Source organism: Musca autumnalis, unplaced genomic scaffold, assembly GCF_047663935.1.
Source record: "Musca autumnalis isolate F117 unplaced genomic scaffold, ASM4766393v1 scaffold_5, whole genome shotgun sequence".
NCBI classification, from domain to species: domain Eukaryota; kingdom Metazoa; phylum Arthropoda; class Insecta; order Diptera; family Muscidae; genus Musca; species Musca autumnalis.
In genome coordinates, this window is record NW_027412088.1 from 98681232 (window position 1) to 98706130 (window position 24899).

The 24899-nt window shown below is 32.5% G+C and overlaps 3 protein-coding genes across 4 annotated transcripts in view; 2 read left to right on the plus strand and 1 right to left on the minus strand.

The window, feature by feature from the left end:
- Miro (mitochondrial Rho GTPase) overlaps positions 1–24899 on the plus strand; it is a 637534-nt gene that overhangs the window by 22533 nt on the left and 590102 nt on the right. The gene's annotated exons all lie outside the window — the stretch shown is intronic.
- On the plus strand, positions 9044–12716 carry LOC141406098 (STE20-related kinase adapter protein stlk-like). Its single transcript, XM_073991177.1, has 4 exons — positions 9044–9452; positions 9515–9952; positions 11981–12229; positions 12316–12716. The coding sequence occupies exons 1-4, from the start codon at positions 9143–9145 to the stop codon at positions 12393–12395; spliced, it is 1077 nt and encodes a 358-aa protein (XP_073847278.1). The 5' UTR covers positions 9044–9142; the 3' UTR covers positions 12396–12716.
- Positions 12263–22816, minus strand: Mlc-c (Myosin light chain cytoplasmic). 2 transcript variants are annotated; one of them, XM_073991184.1, is made up of 3 exons: positions 22687–22816; positions 22593–22620; positions 12263–13439 (listed from the first exon to the last, which is right to left on the minus strand). In XM_073991184.1, exons 1-3 carry the CDS (start codon positions 22687–22689, stop codon positions 13027–13029), a joined length of 444 nt encoding a protein of 147 aa, XP_073847285.1. In that variant the 5' UTR covers positions 22690–22816; the 3' UTR covers positions 12263–13026. The 2 variants fall into 2 exon arrangements, with proteins under 2 accessions (XP_073847285.1, XP_073847284.1); XM_073991183.1 differs by lacking the exons at positions 22593–22620; positions 22687–22816 and adding an exon at positions 13537–13750.

Below are 24899 nucleotides of genomic sequence, written 5' to 3' on the forward strand. Positions count from 1 at the left end.
TGATTTCGCTGAAATCACGAAATGAGATGATTTCATTTTTGTATGCGAAATCATGATAAATTTTGCTTGATTCCGCGCGAAATCACGAAACGACGCCGAATGTAAACCAAGCATTACTGTCAAAGGTATATGTAAACAAAATAAGAAAATGTCTGTAAATTATTTGAATTCAAAAAACTAATATATACTGGCATCAAACTGCCCAAATTGATGTCAACGGAGATACAACAGAAGAAATAATGATATCCAAAGGAGTTCGACAAGGATGTGTCTTATCTCCACTACTATTCAATATATACTCTGAAAAAATATTTCAAGAAGCATTTTTAAATATTCAAGAAGGTATAAAAATCAGAAATAAATATATGAACAACATCCGATACGCCGACGACACCACTATTCTGGCTGATACTGTCGGGACTACAAAGTCTTATGAACAGACTCACTGAATATAGCGAAAAATATGGGCTAAAAATTAATATCCAAAGGACTAAGTTCATGGTGATTAGTAGAAAGAATTCGCACACGGACACATCTTTAAAAATACATAACTCTACTATTGAAAGAGTAAAATGTTTTAAATACTTAGGCGTTCTAATTAATGAGGAATGGGACAACAGCAAAGAAATTAAATGCAGAATAGAGATGGCAAAGGACGCGTTTTCCAAATATAAAAAAGTGTTAACAAGCCATAACATAAACATTGAAACGAAGACAAGATTCGTTAAAAATTATATTTGGTCAGTATTGCTATATGCAGTTGAAATTTGGACCATTAAAGCTGTAGACATTAAAAGACTCGAGGCATTTGAGATATGGGTTTACAGAAGAATACTAAAAATACCCTGGACAGCTCACATATCGAACGAAGAGGTTCTCAGAAGAATGAACCGTACCCGAGAACTTACAACGCATATTAAAAAGCAAAAGAGTGCATACCTAGGACACATTATGAGGAATCCCAAATATAAAGAACTCCAATTAATTCTCCTAGCAAATATAGAAGGTAGAAATTCCAGAGGTAGAAAAGAAACAACCTGGCTCAAGAACATACAGCAATGGACCGGATATCATAACGCAGACCACCTTATCAACACATCACGAAATAGAGAACTCTTTAGTCAAATCATAAATAACATTCAATGAAAATAGAAACTATGTAATTCTATGATCGCTAATATTCGAAAATCGAATAAGCAAATAAAGAAGAAGAAAAAACTAATAATTGTTCACATTTGATTGAATATTTTGGAAAACATGAATGAAAATTCGTTATAGGTACTTTACACGATATGTATTTTACATATGGGTTGTCACTTTGCGTATACATTTTGTATATAAAAAGTGGCAACCCATATGTAAAATACATATCGTGTAAAGTACACATTACATTTTCAATTTGAATGTTTCCACATCATTCCATTAAATGCATAATTTCTCGCAGAAAGTAGAATTCTTGCAAACATTTTTGGGGTCGCTGGAAATTCATTGAAAAAGAAGAAGTTAGTTCAGTCTTTTGTTTTTGAAATCAAAGAAGCAAATGTTTATTAGGGTTTTATTGTTTTCAAATTTAACAAAATACCTCACATATTAACAAACGTTGTACCGCCTCTATAAGCGGTGTTTTATTATGCGGCTCGTCGTTCGGACATGGAGGAGGTTACATATCATTGATATGAAGAAGTCTTTCTGGGAAATAGTTTTTTTCGGAATGATATCGAAATAGAAATAAATATATAAAATGTGGTATGGAATTTGACACTAACGTTACAACCCAGTTCAGTCAGTTGTGTATTGCTGTTACCCTTTATTGTTCTACCATGAAATAGAATATTGTTTAGTCCCAATTTACATTAAGCCATTTTCCTTGCGGCAATGTTTCTCGTTCTCTTTTAAACTTGACTCTTGCGTTTATACAAGCAATTCTGGGGCTGGATTCTTGTTCTATGAAAATTTGAAATGAAAAATATTTCTGTTTGAGGATTGCCTAATTTGACAACCCCGGAATTTGTGTAATATGCAATCACACAAATTCCCAACTCAAGGGTTCGTCTTGAGTATGTAAAAGTACTACTTACTCTGTAGTTATTAAAGCTTTGGTCTCAGGGGCCGTCAACAGTATTCGTCTGCTTCAACTTTAGCACAATCGTCCTCAAGGGGGAGCAAGAATTTCCAGTTTATGTTCCAAATAACAACCAATCTTCCTCAGCGCAAGGGTAAATGTGGATTGTAAATATTTCTCTAACAATCGAGTAAGCTGTTCCAGTGAACGACGATTAGATTTGGCCTCCACAATGGGCCTTGTATTTGATTTCCCGCAGCTTCCACTGATGCCTCAATAAGTAAGGCAATTTATCACTTTAACTTTGAATTTACTATGTAATAAATTCCTTTATCTAAAAGCTTTGTTGGGTAATGCACTTTATGTTTGCCTTCTTCCCGCCGTCAAATTCAAACAACTTCTTTTAATTTCAATGTATCAAAATAAAATGTTTATTTGTACAAAAATTCTGATTTAACAACCAAAGGGATAGCGGGACAATCAGCCCTATTCTGAACATTCCCATGGGAACTGTTTCCCATGGGAGCGAAATTTCCCATTCCCACGTTTTCCATATTCTCAACGACGTGGGAACAGCAAACGATGGGAGCTGCAATTTCGAAATTCGAAATCAGTAACACCAAATTATTATAGCATACTTTTGGGCGGCTGTAATTATGTTTTGTAATACAAAATGCCTATTTGCATTGAATTCGCGGTTTTTGAATTAGATTAGCAAAGCACAACTCACTTAATTCAACAACCGTGCATTGATTTATGGATTTTTTAAGAGAATGGAGTCAACGATGTGTGGTGTTGTTCTAATAAGCACATTTTCTTCAGAATTTGCGAATTGGTGTAAGCATAAATAAGTTTTGTGTATAAAGTAATACCCCGGTTACACTATTGAAGGTTAACCCACTGGGTTTAATAGATCCAGTGCGTTAATCTTTGCTGGTTACACTTAGCTTTTCGAGGATATAAACTGTCAGCTGAAGTTTGTTTACGTATACATACAAAATAACTAATAAAGTCGTGTGTTACACTTTTACAATTTCTCGTATGAGATATCGTCATATTGGTATATTTCACACACAGGGATACATTTTTGTATCATGGTATCAATCGTACTTTTTGTTTAAAAAGTGTCTAAAGTAAAAAAATAAATAATTTTATGATTTCCAAATAACGTTTTGGTTCTTTTGGCTTAAAGTCAAAATTAAAAGAATTGAGGTTTTAATTTTTATTTTTTTTTATTATTCCAATATTTCGACTGTATTCTTCAGTCATCTTCAGGGAAATAATTGTTGAGAAAAGCGGCAGGTTTGTTACACCGTCGATGCTAAAGCAAAAATCCGCTTTTCTCAACAATTATTTCCCTGAAGATGACTGAAGAATACAGTCGAAATATTGGAATAATAAAAAGAAAATAAAAATTAAAACCCCAATTCTTTTAATTTTGACTTTAAGCCAAAAGAACCAAAACGAATAAAAATTTCTAAATAACTTTAGATTTATTAACTCCATAAAATCTCATGCGACCAATCGTAAACGTGTAAAACTCGACTAACTCTGTTGCAAAAACAGTTGCAACTTTTGGTACTTTTTGAGTAGAGATGGATTTTTTTGCACAAATCCCGAATACAACACTGTATTTTTGGTGGATTTGTGCCGGATTTAAAATAAACCCAGTCGTGAGAAGATTTAATTTTTGTATGGCAAATCTGGTCAGATTTGACCAGATTAAGCAATAAATCCTCATGAAGTGGGTTAACCCGGCAAAAAGCTGTAGTGTAACCGTGCTATAATAGGAACTTTTAAGTTTGCAACGAATTTAAAAATTGTATATTGATTCGGAATAATTTTAGTTAGGGGTTTAACGCGTATATCGCTAGTTTTACTTATTCCTAATGACCGCTAGAACTCGTATTTTGCATATTTTTAAAAAAAAATCAAAAAGATAAATTCGGATATTTTTCTCGATTATTACATATTTCAGAAGACGTATCTCAAAAAAAAATAAATAAATAAAATACGTTTTTGATTGAATCTAAAACTAAAACACATGTCCTTGCAAAATTTCAAGCTTCTGCGTTCAAAAATAACGATCCTATTCAAGAAAAGGCATTTCGGAAAATGGAATAGCATTGCAATAATTTAGCATATATGTATGTACGTTTGTGTGATCGTTGTCGTGTCATTGAGGAAACTAACGCGTTTTCAATAGAACGTTAGTCATCTGATTAAAAAAAAAACCGAAGGTTATTTTACGAAAATGAATAAAAGTTGTAAAGATTGTATATATTATGGCTATTTTCCAATATATTTTAATAATTATTGCCAAAAATTCTTTTGAAATTGATTTGTTTTTACTTGCTGTGCTGCGTTAACAGAATCAACCATGACTCTTTTTCCCTTATTTCAATACATATGGTCTGTTCCAGAACTGCAAAAATCTACTAATTTTTAATATTTTTTTTGTTTTTCGATAAGATAAAGGAACATTTTTTATCGGTGTAAAACATGTTAGATTCTTGCAGGTTTTTGTATCATATAAGGATACGCAAAATCCGAAGTCTACTAATGACATATTTTACAGTACATTTTGTATGCTTTTATTAATGGGGTTTCTACACGGTATGTTTTTTACATATTCATACATAGCAACCGTCACTTTTTTTCGCCCATATGTAATTCCTTCTGCACGGCAAAATTTTATTTTTCATTTGTTTTCTGTTGTTTTCTTTATTTATATCGCGTACAAACAAAACAGCTGTTTACCTTTGGTTGTACAGACGAGAATAGAGCGCGTTCTATTCGAAAAATATACATATGTATGCACATAACACTTTGATGCATTGAAATTTCTGTATGGTTCACACCATGTGTAAAAAATTCAGATTTGTAAAAAGTGACAGTTGGTATGCACAATTATGTAAAAAACATACCGTGTAGAAAACCTTTAAAGGGCTGTTTACACCATCTATCAATGTCATATGAGCTGCCATTTCTTTCACCCATTCGACATTCTCTGTGTTTGTCAAAATTGACGTCATCCATACAACTTTCAATTTGTGCGTTCATACCTACAAGTGTTATTTTCATATGACATAACCTATAAATATAAAAACAGCTGTTTTTGTCATTGTTCACATTTATTGTTGAGTTGCAAATTTACGCAAATTTTAATTTTGGTTAAAGGAAAATGAATATCTAGCATGTTTGTTGTGGTAGAGTAGGTTTTTGGGGTTATAGAGGCATTTATGTTTTTGCCACAAAGCAATCATTTCCAAGACTGCTTCTTTCGACCAATCGATCTGAAAATTACATTATAAACACTCTTTGTTTGCTTTTCTAAATATGTATTTAATATACATAACTTTCCATTTTCTTTTTTAAAAGATTTTGTTTTTCTTTTTTTAGAATGCCAGAAAACAGCTGATAAATTTATGTTTACATACAAGAATGCCGTATCAAATAGAGCGCTCCCTAAATGAAAAATTTACATATGAGTTGCCAAATCATTTTGATAGATGAAAATTTTCATAGTGGTCACACTATGTGTACAACATTCGCAGGTAGAAAATTTGACATCTCATACGACATTGATAGATGGTGTAAACAACCCTTAAGCAAACACATGGCGATTATAAATATTTGCAATAATTTTGTCGTGTAGATCATGGTTTAATAAGAAAGGTTAGCCAAAGCTTTATGTAAATTTAAATTTTTTCATTCGAGTATTCCTAAAACTTCAAAACAATATACACAAACTGTGTATGTGTGTGTGGTGTTTGAATAAAATGCCAAACAATTTTAAAAACAATCGAATTCAATGATTTTTAAAATTATTTTTGGAACATTTTTAGGGAAATAATTCGTCAGGTTATCATTGAAACAAACATTTTATCATATCCACAACTTGATTATGCGGAGAAACATTGGTCCTTCATTCATTTTTCGCGATTTTTATAAAATGCTCAAAATTGGCGTTGTAAACAAACCCACTTGTTGCTTAATTTTGAAGTTTTAGGAATTCAGGAAAAACAAGGGTTCTACAGATTTTTTTCAATTAAATCTACCTCTTTACTTATACCATGGTGTAGATGTCTTAAAATATGAAATTTCATAAAAATATGAAATTTCTTGAAATTTTTTTTTCAAACTCCCTCACTGTTTGCTGGGGAGATTTTTCCCACAAAAAGACACAAAATTCTCCCACAATTCAAGATAGAGAATGTATACTTTTTCCCATGGGAACAAATTCCCAATTCGAACTTCATTCAGAATGAGGGGAGATGGGAAATGGGAAAAAAACTCCCACAAAATTTTATTCAGAATACGAAAATGTGGGAATGGGAAAAAATTCCCAACTCCCATGCGTTCAGAATAGGGCTGAATAATATTTGCACTCAACTGCACCAGAACGGAGAGCAGAGACCATGGCCCAATTACAGGTCCTCCAGCAAGCGAATTCAAAGAAAAACAAAGATTTTAAATGTCAAATTTCATAAACAGAGGCGAAAAAATTTTTGAGGCGAATTTCTTTTCTGTCAATTCAGGTAGATACATACAAAATATTTTCCGAGAAAAGTTTGTTACCGTAGTTATTTTTGTTTGACGAAACAGAAAATACCAGCTGATCGAACTTGAACTGCTAAAATAAGTTATTGTAAATTAAATTCTAATACAAACACAACAAATGTTGACATTTTACGTGTACAATATTAAGTTTATTTGTTTTCTTTCAAATGACAAATATGAATTTTGACATAGTTTTTCGCCTCAAAAATTTTTTCGCCTCTGTTTATGAAATCTGACATTTAAAATCTTTGTTTTTCTTTAAATTCGCTTGCTGGAGGACCTGTAATTGGGCCATGGTCTCTGCTCTCCGTTCTGGTGCAGTTAAGTGCAAATATTATTGTCCCGCTATCCCTTTGGTTGTTAAATCAGAATTTTTGTACAAATAAACATTTTATTTTGATACATTGAAATTAAAAGAAGTTGTTTGAATTTGACGGCGGGAAGAAGGCAAACATAAAGTGCATTACCCAACAAAGCTTTTAGATAAAGGAATTTATTACATAGTAAATTCAAAGTTAAAGTGATAAATTGCCTTACTTATTGAGGCATCAGTGGAAGCTGCGGGAAATCAAATACAAGGCCCATTGTGGAGGCCAAATCTAAGTCCCAATTTACATTAGGCAAGTTTACTTGCGGCAATTGTCAGTTTGTAGGTGAGAGAGGGGACTGAGAGGCAAAGAGTTACCATATGCCTCACCTAATGTAAATTGGGACTATTCGTCGTTCACTGGAACAGCTTACTCGATTGTTAGAGAAATATTTACAATCCACATTTACCCTTGCGCTGAGGAAGATTGGTTGTTATTTGGAACATAAACTGGAAATTCTTGCTCCCCCTTGAGGACGATTGTGCTAAAGTTGAAGCAGACGAATACTGTTGACGGCCCCTGAGACCAAAGCTTTAATAACTACAGAGTAAAGGCCTGCGTACATAAGCTGCTCTGCCTGATTGCCTTGCTTTGCTGCTTCAATAAAAAAATAAAAGAACAAAGAAGGCCGACCCAATTTCCAACTGATGGCAACCCAGTTCGAAATTTCGTCTTTATTCTATTATTTTTATTACGTCAGAAATGAAGCAGGTAAGCAAGGCAATCAGGCAAAGCAGCTTATGTACGCAGGCCTTAAGTAGTACTTTTACATACTCAAGACGAACCCTTGAGTTGGGAATTTGTGTGATTGCATATTACACAAATTCCGGGGTTGTCAAATTAGGCAATCCTCAAACAGAAATATTTTTCATTTCAAATTTTCATAGAACAAGAATCCAGCCCCAGAATTGCTTGTATAAACGCAAGAGTCAAGTTTAAAAGAGAACGAGAAACATTGCCGCAAGGAAAATGGCTTAATGTAAATTGGGACTAAACAATATTCTATTTCATGGTAGAACAATAAAGGGTAACAGCAATACACAACTGACTGAACTGGGTTGTAACGTTAGTGTCAAATTCCATACCACATTTTATATATTTATTTCTATTTCGATATCATTCCGAAAAAAACTATTTCCCAGAAAGACTTCTTCATATCAATGATATGTAACCTCCTCCATGTCCGAACGACGAGCCGCATAATAAAACACCGCTTATAGAGGCGGTACAACGTTTGTTAATATGTGAGGTATTTTGTTAAATTTGAAAACAATAAAACCCTAATAAACATTTGCTTCTTTGATTTCAAAAACAAAAGACTGAACTAACTTCTTCTTTTTCAATGAATTTCCAGCGACCCCAAAAATGTTTGCAAGAATTCTACTTTCTGCGAGAAATTATGCATTTAATGGAATGATGTGGAAACATTCAAATTGAAAATGTAATGTGTACTTTACACGATATGTATTTTACATATGGGTTGCCACTTTTTATATACAAAATGTATACGCAAAGTGACAACCCATATGTAAAATACATATCGTGTAAAGTACCTATAACGAGTTTTCATTCATGTTTTCCAAAATATTCAATCAAATGTGAACAATTATTAGTTTTTTGAATTCAAATAATTTACAGACATTTCCTTATTTTGTTTACATATACCTTTGACAGTAATAGCTGGTTTACATTACGAAATCGAGTCGATTTCAAACTGTCAATTTCGTAATGTAAACCAGCTCTAAAATTACAAACAAAAACAAATTTCTATGTGGTTGTTCTTGAGTTGTATTTGTTGTAGTATGTATTTACTTTACCTTATCTTTGTTCTACCATGATTCTATTTCAGAAAAAAAACTATTTCAGAAAAAGGAATTTTTATGATTACTGTCCGTCCCTGCGGTTATTAAGAGGTAGTTTACACTATCTATCCATACTACTTTTTACGTCCACACCAGCAAAAATGCAGTGAAATTACGTCTCCACATTGCCCTGCGTGTTTTCTACTTGTGTAATTTAAAACTCCCATCTCTGGGAAAACATATGTTTTTGATATTTGATTTTTTTCTATTGAATTGTGTTTGCAGAGTTTTGGATCCTTGGAAGAGATTCAGTTCAGCGACTTATTTTAAACATTGTTGTTATCACAATGTTTGGCTGGAATATCAAAGATTACGATATAAAACTAGAACTATCTCGCTGTTCCAATGGGGTTGTATATATGGCAAAATATTTACCCAATCAACAATATGTGACAGTGAAAAAATATCACTTGGATAGAAATGATAAACAGGTGTCGGATAGTATACAGGACGATATTATGGCTATGCGACTATTCAGCCATCCGAATCTTCATAAATTCCATACAGCATTTGTTAACAACAGTGATTTGTATGTGGTCTCTCCTCTAATGTGTTTTGGTAGTTGTCGCGATTCAATAAGGAACATCTTTAAGACTGGTATGAAATGTAAATTAAATTATAACTGAAACTAATAGAAAATCTTATTGTCTGACTTATAGGTTTCCCAGAAATATTCATAGCCCTGATAATGCGTGATGTCCTCTCTGGCCTAGAGTATTTACATCGTCGCGGTTATGTTCATCGTTCCATTCGTGCTAGTCATATACTCCTGAATCAAACCAAAGCAGTATTAACAGGATTTCGTGATTGTACAAGCTTTATATCACATGGTGGGCGGGTTACAGTTCTACATCAACTACCTCCTAATAGTATACGTAGTTTAAACTGGTTAGCGCCGGAAGTTTTAGAACAAAATCTTCTTGGTTATACCGAGAAATCGGATATTTATTCCATTGGCATAACATGTTGTGAGTTGGCGAATGGGGTGGAGCCATTTGCCGATTCACCGCCCACTTTTATGTTTACGGAGAAGATACGTGGTAATGTTCCTACACTGTTGGATCGTTCAACATGCCCCGGAGTTGATGAAATGATTGGTAAGTCCTTTGAAAGTATTACAGTATATTGAGAGTATAAAAGAAAGTTTTTCCTGTAGCCCAAAAGAAAGATTATCAGGGATTATTATCCATTCTAACAATAAAGAAATAATGCTTTTAAACCAAAAGTATGTTTGGACGAAATAGGTTTCAAACAATTTGGAATCGAATTAGACTTGTGCGTTGCCTGTCTGACAGGACAAAACGATTTGTCCATTTTGTACAAACTTAGATCAAGTTCGAAGATGGGTCATATTGCTCAATTCCTTCGGGTACCTCCTCCACAAAAGTTAAAAAATTAGGCTGAGGGTATTTTGCTGTCTGCAAAGCCGATCGATACTATTTAACTTGTTATTAACAAGTTGTTATAGATACCTCTCTATTTTTGTATGAAAATTATCGAAAACTGTTTTGTGGCCTCTTGCCCTTTATACCCTCAGGCTAAAGAGGGTATATACACTTTGATACGACCAAAAAGGTGCCTCATCGAAATAATAGTTTTAGACCCCAAGTATGTACGAAATGTATTTCAGACAATTTGTAATCGATATAGCAATGTCTGTCCGGCCGGCTGGAGCACACAATAACACTCGAACGAATCACCCGATTTGGTTCAAATGTTGAGTATCGTAATATTTTGTCCAAACTTAGAGTAAGTTCGAAGATGGGCCATACAAAAGTTCAAAAATGTTCGCTAAAATGGTGCGCACGATTACTCTCGAAGGCAGTAACCAATGTGGTGTATACTTTGCAAATCATAAAACTTCTATCAGACATACATGAGGTTAAAATATGGACTCTATCGGTCCACTCCTTCGGGTAACTCCCACACAATTTCGGAAAAGTCCGAAATTGCTTTGATTTTTTGCAATAGGTTCTCCTCGAAGCCCCTATTACGTCGGTATACATTTTTTCAGGAGCAAGTACATACTTCCTTAGAAAATGCCTCAAAAGCAAATGCCTGCAAAAAAAACCATACGGCCACTATGTGTAGTGGCTGGAGCGCACGATAACGCTTGATCCGATTCGTTGGCCCAAATGTTGCATATTGTTATATTTCTTCAAATCATAGATAAAATAAAGATGGTGCTTATCGGCCCGCTCCTTTTGGTACCTCCCCCAAAGAGTAAGCTATCTCTTAAACGGAGTATCAGATTTAATCAAAACTTTGGTTCTCGTAGTACAGTAATAGTTTTTGTTCGAAGATGGACCAATCGATCCACTCTTTCGGGTACCTGTTCGAGGATCCTTTGGAAATTTGTACCGAAGGTACTGCTTTATTTACAGTGACATTATCAGGCATGTCACAGATTCCGATCGGAATGGTTGCAATTCCGAAATTTCATTTCGATCGTTTTTGTCTTAGCTTCTTTAGATTCCGATCGATTTTGTGAAGTCAAAAAACTTAATTATTTATTTTAAATGCGAAATTAAATGTAAATTTGTTAATAAAACAACATTTTAATTATTTCTAAGTGTTTTTAGAGTATTTTAAAGTGGCAGACTTAAACAAAATAAAAATACAATTCCGTTTGCAAAATCAAAAGTGGTTTCATTCCGAAAAATTCTTCGTTTTTCGTTTTCTGAAGAAGCTAAATACGGAATCAATTCCACTTTCGATCGGAATTCGTTTCTGTGACATGCCTGTATGTTTTTCGTGGGCAAGTCCATGCTTTCTGATATAATGGTCCAAATGCTCTAAATAATAGGCTTTGTAAGCTTTCTTTGTATTGAATAAAATAAAAAATTATACGAAAGGAATGACTCCCAAAATAAGATCTACTTCCAAAGTGGACAACGCGGTCCATTCCTTCAGGTACCTCCCCCGCAACACCATTGAGCTTTAATCCAAATACATTTGTTTTCGTTAGGCACATACGTCAAAAATGGAACACAAAAAACCTCCCGGAATACTATTCACACAGGCTGAGGGATATCTCTGTCGGATACATTTTTTACTTGTTTTTACTTTGCGTTATTTTCCCCTTTTTATGGTCTTCAAATTATCTTCCTTTTTTCACCACCTAGATATCATTGCCACTGCCAACAAAACTGACACCGCTGTTGCTGCCGAAACCCAACAAATCTATTTACAACGAATGTTTAGCGACGAATTTCATCAATTTACTGAAATTTGTATGGAGAAGAAACCGGGCAATCGCTGGTCTGCCTTAAAACTCCTGTCACACTCCTTTTTTAAACAATGTCGCCATAGCAGTATTTTGGATGTTACCCAGCGTTTTGGAATGCAAGTGTCCGACTATGAAGAGCTGAGAGGTAAGGCGAGCAAAAAAGTAAAATTCTCAAATATATGTTGTTATTAACGTTTTTTCAAATTTTATTTTCAATTGAAAAAAAAAAAGATGAAAGTTTGCAGCTAAACAAGGAATTAAATGACTTAAACTTAAATGACAATAATACTTGGGAATGGGAATTTGATTGAATTGAAAAATAACGAAAGCTGCTCCCCAAGGATGTGCAGTAACCAATGAGGGAGGAGTAATTAATAAATTGTTTATATCTATTATATGGCGTTGTTGTTTGAACATCAATGAAATCAACACAAATATATGCCCACATGCATGCTTTTTGTCGATGTGTGTCTATAAAAAAATATTAATTAATTGTAAGTAAATGTTGGTTGTTAGACAAGTTAAAGAGGAAATGAAAAAATGGAGCAAACGTATATTTAGGATTGTATATATTTTTTAAATAATCTTAAAACAAAAACAATACACAAATTATTGAAAATAATTTTAATTTAGTAATTTTGTTTTTCATTTTTTTTGTTAAATGCATTTTTTAATAAATTCTAGGGAAATTGAATACTTTTATATGATACTTTTTTAGAGTTAGCTACAAAAAAACTTGTGTTTTCAAAAACTTGTTGGAAAGAAAAACGTAATTAAATTAATAAGTTATAAAAAACATCTACATGTATGTATAAAAAATTGGTATGTTGTAGGTTTTTTGTTGTTGTTAAAGTACATAAGTGATATATTGTAGTTTTTTTTTTTTTGTTTTTGGCAGCCATGCTCCCACCATCCCATGTCTTTTAGAGGCTCTATCCTTCCTTAACCATTCATGACCAAACGTACAAATTCTTCATAATTTACATTGCCTTGGGAATCTTCTTGGTTGGCCAACAATTGTTCAACTTCTTCGTCGGTTAGTTTTTCACCCAATGTGGTTAGTAAATGTCTCAATTCAGCACAGGAGATGAAACCACTGGCGTCTTTGTCGAAATGACGCAAACCTTCAATGAAATCATCAGCGGTGTCGCCGGAACGGGCCTTCGAAATTGCTTGGTAAATGGGTAGGAAGACTTCGAAGGAGATGCGTTCATCAGGTTTCAATTGATGTGTGCATTTTTTGACATCCGATTCAGTGGGATTTTGACCCAAGGCACGCAAACATTCACCCACCTGGCTGACATGGATTTTGCCATCACCACGATTATCAAACAAGTTGAAGGCTTCTTGGAATTCTGGAAATCACAAACACAACAAAATAAAGTAATTATTTTCACAAAATCCGAAATAAGTTTTGTTAGATTATGAAAGTCTTTGGGTCATCTCAGTTACCTTCGACTGTGGTAAAGGTATATTTGACTACAGGTTCATAAAGATACATTTTCTTTGATATAATTTCCAACACTTTTCAATTAAATTACAGTTTTTTTTTTATTTTTTAACCTTCTTTATTGCGCTCTCTTTGTAACTGTTTAATAATTTAATAACAACTAAATGCATAGCTTGTGGCATAGCTGCTGCTTGTCTGTCTACCGAAAAAACCACAAACGCGCAGAACAAAAAAAAAACCTATTTGTGGCAAGTTATTGTACAACTAATTTGACGTTTTTCGTGATCCCCTTTTCCTCTGTTTGTTGTTGTGTGACTTTGTGGTTTTTCACGAAGCTTGTTTGTTTTTTTATTGAACGCACATTTCAGCGCATATACCAAATTTGCCCGTCTATGGCTTGTGTTTTGATTTTTTCTTTATTCTGTTCTATCAAAGCTGTTATAATTTGTATGGGTGCGTAGTCGAAAATCAATAAAATGGGGGCTGGGAATAAACTAATATTAGCCAATTACTTCTTCTACGAGAGAAGTCTCCCCTGTCCCGCCTGGGATGTTTGTGGAACAATTATTAGCTAATTACTTCTAGGAGGTATTTGGGAGGAAGGAACAACAAAATTCCCTTCATGAGAACTAAGAATTTCAAATTTAAGGAAAAATGAGTAGGTAGGTAATTTCGTCGAAATTTAAATAGTTCAAAAATTGTTTAAAATAAATTCTTTAAATTTTTAATTTAACAAATGAAATTTCGAACCCATTTTTTTTCTAACAAAGTATAAATTTAAAATTTTTAAGAATATATCAAAGGAATTTCAAACTTTTAATGGAATTGAAAAATGTTCATAAAAATTTTTCAACGAAATATACACGAACAAAAAATGAAGGCGAAATCCGTAACTATAAATCGTCACCATAAATGCCCGAAGTCGTATCTAACAAAATAATAATTTTACAGGAGAAGCAAAAAACGTTGCCATATTTTCTTCACTTGGGATTAAGCCAGACTACATTGAATAAACAACCACGTTTTTAATTTTCCTAAAAATTTGATCGATATTTAAAAATTTTGTTTTGAAATTATAGTAATTCTACAGAATTTGAATTTTTGTCGAATTCTTAAATTTTCATTAAAATTTTGACGAAAATTAAAATATTTCAATAAAATATGTTAAATTTCGAACATTGGTGGCGTTTATTTAATTGGGATAGCTGTTACAATTTTGATTTTTCAAAATAGTCTGGCTTAATCCCTTTTGTTGTTTTAATATTTAAAACAACAAGTTTATTAGTGGAGAAGGTTTGGCATTGTTCGCCAAGGGGTAAGGCAAGGAAGACTAGTTTCGATCCACGCCACTGGATGTCATCAGTTCCCTTTGTTTCTTGTTTGTGGATATTCTCCACCGAAGTTATTTTTCAATAACTTCTTCAACAAGAAACTTTTTATACCCAAACATCAATCGTCAGCTCGAAGTATAAACGTTAACAAAGAAAAGCCTTCAATGAGAAGTTTTTCTTTGGTAACCTAACACAACTCCGACGAAAGTGTTTACGAAACAAAGCAAACCTTCTTCCACTCGTATGTGTCGTTGATTTTTCAACAAATGCACATACCCAAATGCTGTTTGGTAGCTTATATACCAACAACACACAAAACCGTGCCAGTGTTTCTCAAATAGAACATTGGTGGCGTTTATTTAATTGGGATAGCTGTGCATTTGTTGAAAAATCAACGACACATACGAGTGGAAGAAGGTTTGCTTTGTTTCGTAAACACTTTCGTCGGAGTTGTGTTAGGTTACCAAAGAAAAACTTCTCATTGAAGGCTTTTCTTTGTTAACGTTTATACTTCGAGCTGACGATTGATGTTTGGGTATAAAAAGTTTCTTGTTGAAGAAGTTATTGAAAAATAACTTCGGTGGAGAATATCCACAAACAAGAAACAAAGGGAACTGATGAGATCCAGTGGCGTGGATCGAAACTAGTCTTCCTTGCCTTACCCCTTGGCGAACAATGCCAAACCTTCTCCACTAATAAACTTGTTGTTTTAAATATTAAAACAACAAAAGGGATTAAGCCAGACTATTTTGAAAAATCAAAATATGTTAAATTTCGTCAAAATTTTTAATGTAAATCTTAAAAATGTTGATGAAATTTAAAAGTTTTATTGATAAATTTCCTACAGGAAATATGTCAATAATTTTATTGAAAAAATCCTTGAATTTCAATTTACAATTCGTATTGAATAATTTCTCGAATTTTAAAATAAAAATTTCGTCGAAAGTTTAAAATTATTTATTGAAAATTTATAAGAAACTAGCGGACCCGGCGAACTTCGTCTCGCTATTAAGGAATAAAATTTCATACAAAAACTCAATTTTCGATTTTTCCAATTTTCCGACTTTTCCAGAGAGATTTTCCAAAATTTTCTTCTGTAAAGACCTTCTCCTCGAAAATACGAATAACTGACAAAAAATTTTACAGAAATCGGCCTAGCCGTTCTCATTTTATGAATTACTATACATTTTTTACACCATTTGTATATATATATAAGATTTTATTGAATTTTTAATATTTTCTATTGAATTCTTAATTTCTTTTATGGAATTTTTTTTTGCAAATTTTAAAATGCTATGAAATTGAAATTTTGAATTGCTTTTTTAAAATTTTGGTCGATATTTTAAAAATTTATCTATTGAAAATTTGGTCGAAATATAAGTTTTTCATTGAAAATTTTGTGGAAATTAAAAGTTTTCTATTGAAAATCTTTGGTCACTCTTTTTATATTTCGAGCCGACGGTTGATGTTTTGGGTATAAAAAGTATTTTGTTGAAGTTATTGAAAAATAACTTTGGTGGAGAATATTTTTTTGCAAATTTTAAAATGCTATGAAAATGCTATATTAAAATTTTGGTCGAAATTTAAAATTATCTACTGAAAATTTGGTCGAAATTTAATTAAAATTTTTATTAAAAAAATGTTGTCGAAATTAAAAGTTTTCTATTGAAAATCTTTGGTCACTCTTTTTATATTTCGAGCCGACGGTTGATGTTTTGGGTATAACAAGTTTTTTGTTAAAGAAATTTGATCGACATTTAAAAATTTTGTTTTGAAATTATAGTCATATTTTTTAGTAATTCTACAAAATTTGAATTTTTGTCGAATTCTTAAATTTTCATTAAAATTTTGACGAAAATTAAAATATTTCAATAAAATATGTTAAAAGTTTTATTGAAAAATTTCCTGCAGAAAATATTGTCGATATTTTTATTGAAAAAATCCTTGAATTTCCATTTACAATTCGTACTGAATAGTTTCTCGAATTTTAAAAATAGAATTTCGCCGAAATTTTAAAATGATTTATTGAAAAGTTTGTTGAAAGGTATATATTAGAAATTTTATTGAATTTTTAATATTTTCTATTGAATTCGTAATTTCTTTTATAGAAAATTTTGTAAAAATTTTAAAAAATTCTTATTGAAATTTTCATGAAAATTTTTTTTTCATGCTATTAAAATGAAATTTTAAATTGCTATATTAAAATTTTGGTCGATATTTTAAAATTATCTATTGAAAATTTGGTCGAAATTTAATTAAAATTTTTATTAAAAATTATGTCGAAATTAAAAGTTTTCTATTGAAAATCTTTGGTCGCTCTTTTTATATTTCGAGCCGACGGTTGATGTTTTGGGTCTAAAAAGTTTTTTTTGTTGAAGAAGTTATTGAAAAATAACATTGGTGGAGAATATCCGCAAACAAGAAACAAGGAAACTGATGAGATCCTCTGGCAAGGATCGAAACTAGTCTTCCCTTCCCCTTGGCGAACAATGCCAAAATTTCTCCACTAATAAATTAGTTGTTTTAAAATATTAAAAAAAAACAACAAATGGAGTAAGCCAGACTATTTTGAAAAACAAAAATTGCAACAGCTATCCCAAAAAAAAAAAAAAAAAATGCTGGAATTTTGACAAACATAATTTTTTTAATATTATTTTTTTATTTTTTAATATTAAAATATTCTTAGCCCTAATCATGGCAGAACTACCAGGTAGTGGTATCACACCAGCTGATCGAATATGAAAAGTCAAATCCCTTTATAAAAAATTATTTTTGTTGTAATTTCCCCAACAACATAAATAAAGTTTTGACATAACATATTCAAAATTTTACGATGCCACTACCTGGGTAATTGTGCCATGGCCCTAATAGGCAACATTTTCAAATAAAATTAAAAATTTTTTATTGAAAACTTTGTGGATATTTAAAAACATCCTATTAAAAATTTGTTCGAAATTTCAAAATTTCCTATTTAAATTTTCTTGGAGGTTTTTTTCAATTTTACAGAAAATTCGTTAAAAGTTTAATAATTTTTTATTGAAACATTTTCCGAATATCAATTCAGAAATTGGCGAAGTTCGCTAATTAAAATTTCGTTGAAATGTTAAATTTATCTATTGAAAATTTTGTCGAAATTTAAAAATATTTGCTGAAATGTTAAAATTTTATACTGAAGATTTTGTTGTATCTTTAAAAATTTATAAAATATTTACAAGAATTTCATTAAAATTTTTCTTTTTGCCGAAAATGCGAAAGTTTAATAGAGTTGAAAACAAATTTTACATTAAAAATATCTCCGAAATTTTAATATTCCCTAAAGAAAATGTTGTCCAAATTTCACACAGTGTTACTGAAATTTTTGATGAAAATTTATTGAAATTTAATTTAACTTCAGAATTTTCTTTCAAAATGTATTATGAGATTTTAATAATGTACAATTTTAAAAGAACATTTTCTATAGATATTTAAAACTGTTGATATTAAAACGATCGATCGCAATTTTTTTACAACAGGTAGGTTTTACAATACTAAAATAATTGGGGCGTTCTTTTTGATATGAAGAACATTTCTTTCAGAGATGCTTTTTGGAATCAGCATACATTTTTGGGTAGGTCAAGTGGGAGATTATAAATCAAAATATGTTGTTAAACGATTGATGAGATTGGAACTATACCTAAGTAGCAAGGTTCCGATATATTTTTGAAAATTTTCGTCAAAATTATTTTCAATTTATAGATTTCCTTTGTTTAATTGTATCCCATTTTAAAGCTCCACCACTGTATGTTTTCATAATCATTGAAAGCCTACAAAATCAAATGATTTATTATGTGTACCTTATTTGTTGACAATTCACATAAGAGTTTTGGTTGAAAATACAGAAACAAAACTGGGTTTTAGATTGTTATGCCTGCCATATAAGGAATATTTGAAAAAAAAAACATGGCAGTTTTTGGCATTGAAATACTTTTTTTTTCGTAAATTTTATTGGTGTTTCTAATGATGCGATAATGCAATTATGCACTTCTTTGCCAGTTTTAAGACTGAAGCAGAACTGTGATCACCTCTATAAAATGTTATATCTCGTTTTTCAGTAAGTATCTAGTTGGTCTGAGATACAAAGGAGTAAGAGATAACACTTTGCAACCTGATTTTGTGGATGTTGTTATTATAATCTTATCTATGTTTGTAAGTTGTTTGCTTTATCTGGTTCCATCTGCAGTTCTACTGGAGTTAGTAAAGTTACAGCCTGTTTCACTATGTCGAACGAAAATGAAAACGAAAGAAAATCTACAAAACTCATGCATGATTTTCAAATTTTGTAGTTGTTTCGAAGCAAAAACAAAATCAATATTACCATGAAAAGCAAAGTTTAGGTGTTTTACATTCGCATTCTTTTTCTTAGTAAAACAGGTCTTTAGTTTTGCAGGGCAATTGAAAAGGTACAGTGTGTCGTGCGGGGCTGTGCCGCATGCTAGGCATATATTTTGGGCTTGACAATAGCGGATGTAATAATCCATGATAGGAGTGAATTGGAGCAAGACAGACTACTTCCGAATAGCCTAGCGATTTTCACCGGTCGAAGATGGAATAAAGAGTGGGATCTGGTGTATTGTGAAGAACTGAACATCATACGCTCATACAATCTTAACGGCAATTGCAGCGTTTTCAGGTAGAAGTTTTTGCAGTGCTGAAAGCCTTAAGGGTGAAATACAATGGATTTTTCTTGCTTGCGTGGCTTAATTTCTGATAAAAGAATAATGAAAGCCCGAGACGAATTTGAACTAGGTTGCTTTGTTCATTTATTCTTCTACCAGAAATTAAGCCACACAAGCAAGAAAAATCCATTGTTTCTGCCCTTCGAACTACTAGGAGTAGTGACAGACGTTGCAGATAAAATAGTCACGGTTTAGGTAGATAGCCAGGCTGCTTTAAAGGCGTTAGGGTCCTACATTAGTCTGTTCAAAATTTTAGGTCCATCTTAAAAAACTTGTAAAATAGACGTCAAGATTTGTTGGCAATGTTGATGGAAATGAGACAGTTGATGAACTGGCAAGAAGAGACTCCCAATCCTCTGACCTTTGGGTGAAGAACTGTGTGGAGCCATTACTTTGCATCGTCGTCAACATACTCAGTAAGCTACACTCAAGACTTAGCTGGTTGTAAGGTATCGAAGTTAATCAGGCCGGCAATCTCAGGGAGTAGAACTGGGTCCCTTCTCTAACTACGTAATTCGGAATCGCTATAGGGGTCATTACTCTGTGGCATTACTCGCTGTGGCATCAAATCTCTGAAAAGCAAGTGGGAGGACAACAGTATTGCAGGCTGTGTGAGGATGTGGAAGAAACTGAAACAATCGAGCACCTTTTCTACCGGTGTCCTAGACTGTCAGTCAAAAGACATAGGCCGTTTGATGTGCATGAGCAGCCCTGTTAATAACCTATTGCTTCAGTGGGTTATATCTACTACTTCTTCTACCTCTTTCCTGTCTTTCTCCCTTCCTTTGCCCACCTACCACCATTTCTATCTCTTTTCAAGATGAGCACAATCACTTGTCTCCGAGTGAAGTGGCTGTCAGCAATCAACTTCGGCTGACAGCAACCTATGGTATGGAATTAAATTAATTTTGTTTTCCCTATGCAACCTATCGAAGGGCTTGTCTTTCTTTTAGCAGCACCTTAAGGGAAAATTCCACATTTTTACCTAATTTCAGGTTCCCTAATAATAATCCCTAATGGACAGCATCGGAAAGTATGGATTCCTTCCCTCCTTATGAATTTTACATACAATTACATAGTTGTGATCAGAACAATCAAGATTAACAATAAGAAAATGTTCTTAGATATCTGGGTAGAGCACCTTAACTGGACTCGTTCCAAAAATTTGCAACATCTTCGAAGATTATTCCGATTCAATTAGATGTTATCACAATTGATATTAAAAATTATCTTCTAATTCAAAAATAAAAATTGGTGACGAGATATTTGTCATTGAAAATAACATATTCCAGAGATAAGATAGAAAAATGTGGAATATTTTTAATTATGTAGTCATTTTATTTAGAACTACAAAAAGGAACGGAAATGCAAAATTATAATTGACCTGTTCCCGTACTTTAAAAAGTGGTAAAAGTCGTAAACGATTTTCATATAAATTTTGTGTACGGGAACGCAAAATGTGTAAAAGAGGTAAAAATTGTAAAAAGTTTTTAGTTCTGGAACAGAGCTAATGTAGACTTTGATTATTCATCATATGGAGATTGAAGTTATTAGAAACAGAGAAACTGAATATTGAGCCCACTGAATTTATTTAAGACTGCACGATTTATATGATGTTGAATTGGATTACAACATGAAGCTGGTTCAGTTAGATTTAAACGCATAATCCATCTGTCTGAAACAAAAAAATCTTCGCTTCATTTACAAACAATAGTTGTAGAACTCAATACCAATTACAAAGCATAGAGTAGATCAATGGGATGGGTATACAATATTCTATCTGTTTATCCATTCATCAAATGAAATAAAAATTATTGCGCCGATATTACAAATACCCACAAAACTTTTCAATAGAATATCAGCTGCCAGTGTGATTCACTACAAATACTAACAAACCCCCTAATATGCCTTATCGAAATGCTATTGGCTTGACAATAAAACTTAAGATTAAAACGTTTATAAATTATTAATAGTTTATGATATGAAGATTGCTGTATGTGTTTTGTTTAGCGCAAAAATATAGAATAAAATCTGAAAATTAAAAAAAAAAACACAGACGTCGGTTACAATTGCGTAATATACCAAGAACAAACAATTGGCTGTGACAAATTCATAATAATAAAGAAAAACGAGATAAAATTGCTTCAAGCACCGCAACACAACTGCAATAACAGATAAAAAACAAATGGCAACCAAGTGATCAGCGAGCGATCAGGCAGAGGGGATAGCTAAAAAAACACATCATGGACTTGGTTGAATGTAAACATTACCTTATAAGGTGTTTGTTAGATGGCACAAAAAAGGCAATAAATTTCCAAGCCGCATTGTGCCAAATAAAACACAGAAAACACACTAATTTTTCACAATAATTCATTGGAAAATCGTATAAATTCAAAGTTTTCAATTTGCAATGAAAACATTTAACAAATGTTTATCGTTTGCAAAAGATCGTAATAATAAATCACAAAGATAGGTGGGAATTCAAGTGACAATAACACTGAAAATACAGCAAGAAACTTTTCGAGTGTGTTATTGATGACTAAAGCATAATAAAAAAAACCCTAAATACAAAAGCAATTGTACTTTGTATGTAAAATTTGGACAAAGAGATAGATGAGCTGGCACAATGATACCAAATTTTTGTTTTACATATGGGAAAGTTAATGTCCGTTCATAAAAAAAAACATTTCAAAAAGACAGTGATTTGATTTGTTTACTTTGGCTCTTCTTTACCGTGAATCAATGACTCACTCACCCCCACAATAAAATGAAAAAAGAAACCGAAAATGAAGTGCCGACTCCCCAAATGAATTTATAATGCAAAACAACTGAAATGGCCCCAAGTAACTGGTTTACGTCAACTCCCCAAAATATCAACAACACACCACACATCGTTCTTGTTGGATCAAAACTTCTTTATATGCGAGCCACCTCCTTCACTTCTTGTTCTTTCAATTGATTTTTTCTCTTCTCTGTGAAACTTTTCATGTTTTTTACATTTTTAACACTCACCAGCTAATTGATCTTCTGAATAGTTGGCCTGTAATAGAATTAAACGTTATTTATTAGTTGTTGTTATAGTTTTTGTATTTAAATTTCATATTACCATTATTTTTTCTATCTTTTTTAAAAAATTTTACGAATTAAGACTGTTTCACCTACTACACAAACTCTTTTGGAATGTGTCACTTCTAGAGATACGCAATCTACTTTCGATTAATCGATTTAATCGATAACTCGACTTTTATGATTTATTTCCGATAATCGTACCATGGTACAATAAACAAGGTGGTCTGTAGTGCGATTCTCTAATGCCTTGTTCATACTAATGTCATGTTCACACGAGCGTTTCAATTACGTTGTTCGCTTGTCGAACGACGTACACGAATAAGCCCGTTTCCACGACACCATTCGTAATTAACAGAAACATAAACAACATTTCCTTCATTTTTGTTTCCTTGTTTTCACGAAAATTTGGGAATCTCTATATTTAAAAAATTTAATAGGTCGGAGTATACACTATAAAGATTTAATTTAAGCAGGGTATAAAAGCCAGCATCTAAAAACATTAGCATTAGCTGTAGACTTCAACTGCTATACAATTGGTCTGTTCCTTTACTTCTGAAAATGGTAAAACCGGCAAAAGTAGTAAAAGTTGAAAACTGCTCCCATATGAATTGTATTGTGTCTGAAGTAAAGCAACGCTTTTCGAGTAAAAAGTTGTAAAACTTGAAGATTCTTGAACGTAAAGGAACAGGGCTAATATTTACACACACGACTTTTTTTCGTTAGGCATAATCGACAACCATATTTAGCAGTCGGCTGACCATTCGTCGCGGCGAATTAGCAACCGAGGGTGGTTTTGTCATTAGAGTTAGTCCGTGTTTAGACACACAAATTTCTCGGGAAAGTAAATTCAGTTTTTAGGCAATAGGGGGTAGGAAAGAGTATTGAGGAGCTCTTTCCTCTCCGCTCTCTCCCAAAAAAAACTCATGCTTTGTTCCAGAACCTGCAAGAAGCTACTATTTTTTACTAAGATAACATTTTTTCCTTTATGTTATCGAAAAAAGTAGTAAAAATTAGTAGATTCTTGCAGTACTAGAACAGACCATCAATTTACTTTCCCGAGAAATTTGTGTGTCTAACCACAGACTTATCAACGCAGTAATAAAAAAGTACAGCCAAGGCATATTCATATAAGGTAAATGCATGAATTACAACAACTAACAAATTTACAAAAACAACATTGTTGTTATTGAAAATTATTTGTCAAAGATAAATATTGAATAATAGGGTCGTTCCAAAAATTTGTTCGGGAAAAGCATATATACATGTTGAAAATCGTCTAAAATAGAACAAATTTTAATCAAAATGTAAATATAGAGCATTCAGAACTGTCGTAGGTCATTGTTATTACACGTTTACTGTGAAAAGAAGAATTTTATGGTAGCAAATTTCGAAGTTTCAAATTTCATGAGTAGACCCTATTACATTTTGAAAACTAAATTTACAAAAAAAGTAAGAATACAACTGATTGTCACTTCTACCTTGTATAAATATGCCTTGAGTACAGCAAATACGGCCTTGGCCCTAACCCTGCGTTTACCCTGCTTCTACACATGACAGGACAATTGAGTTCACGTATTGATTGTCAAAAACCCAAAACTTGCCTGCGTGACGTAGGCGTCCAGACAACTGCAAAAACAGTTGTAATATTATGAATAAATTTCATCGATTTCTTTTCGTTTTCCGTTCACATATTTTGTTTTTGTACATATTCTTTTGTTTTCAACACATTTCAATTGTTATCTCACTTATTTTTACAGAAATGCCAAAAATTTGTCTTCCCTACTGTTTGTGAAAAAATGATGGACAGCTGGGAGACAGCCGACAAATGTATGTATGGCTTTGTAAATCAGAGTTGTATTTGAAGACAAACTGTCTGGTGTAAACGCCTAGTTACAAATGACAGGACAGTTGACTTCATGTATTGATTGTCAAAATCCCACAACTTGCCTGTGTGACGTAGGCGTCCCGACAACTGCAAAAACAGTTTTAAAATTTTGAATGAAAATCTTCGATTTATTTTTGTTTTCCGTTCACATATTTTGTTTATGTCCATGTTATTTTGTTTTCAACACATTTCCATTATTATTTCACCTATTTTTACAAAAATGCCAAAAATTTGTCTTCCTTACTGTCTGTGAAAAATGATGGACAGCTAAGAGACAAAAGACAAATGTATGTATGTGTTAGTAAATCAGAGTTGTATTTAAAGACAAACTGTCTGGTGTAAATGCCTAGTAAACACACAATTCC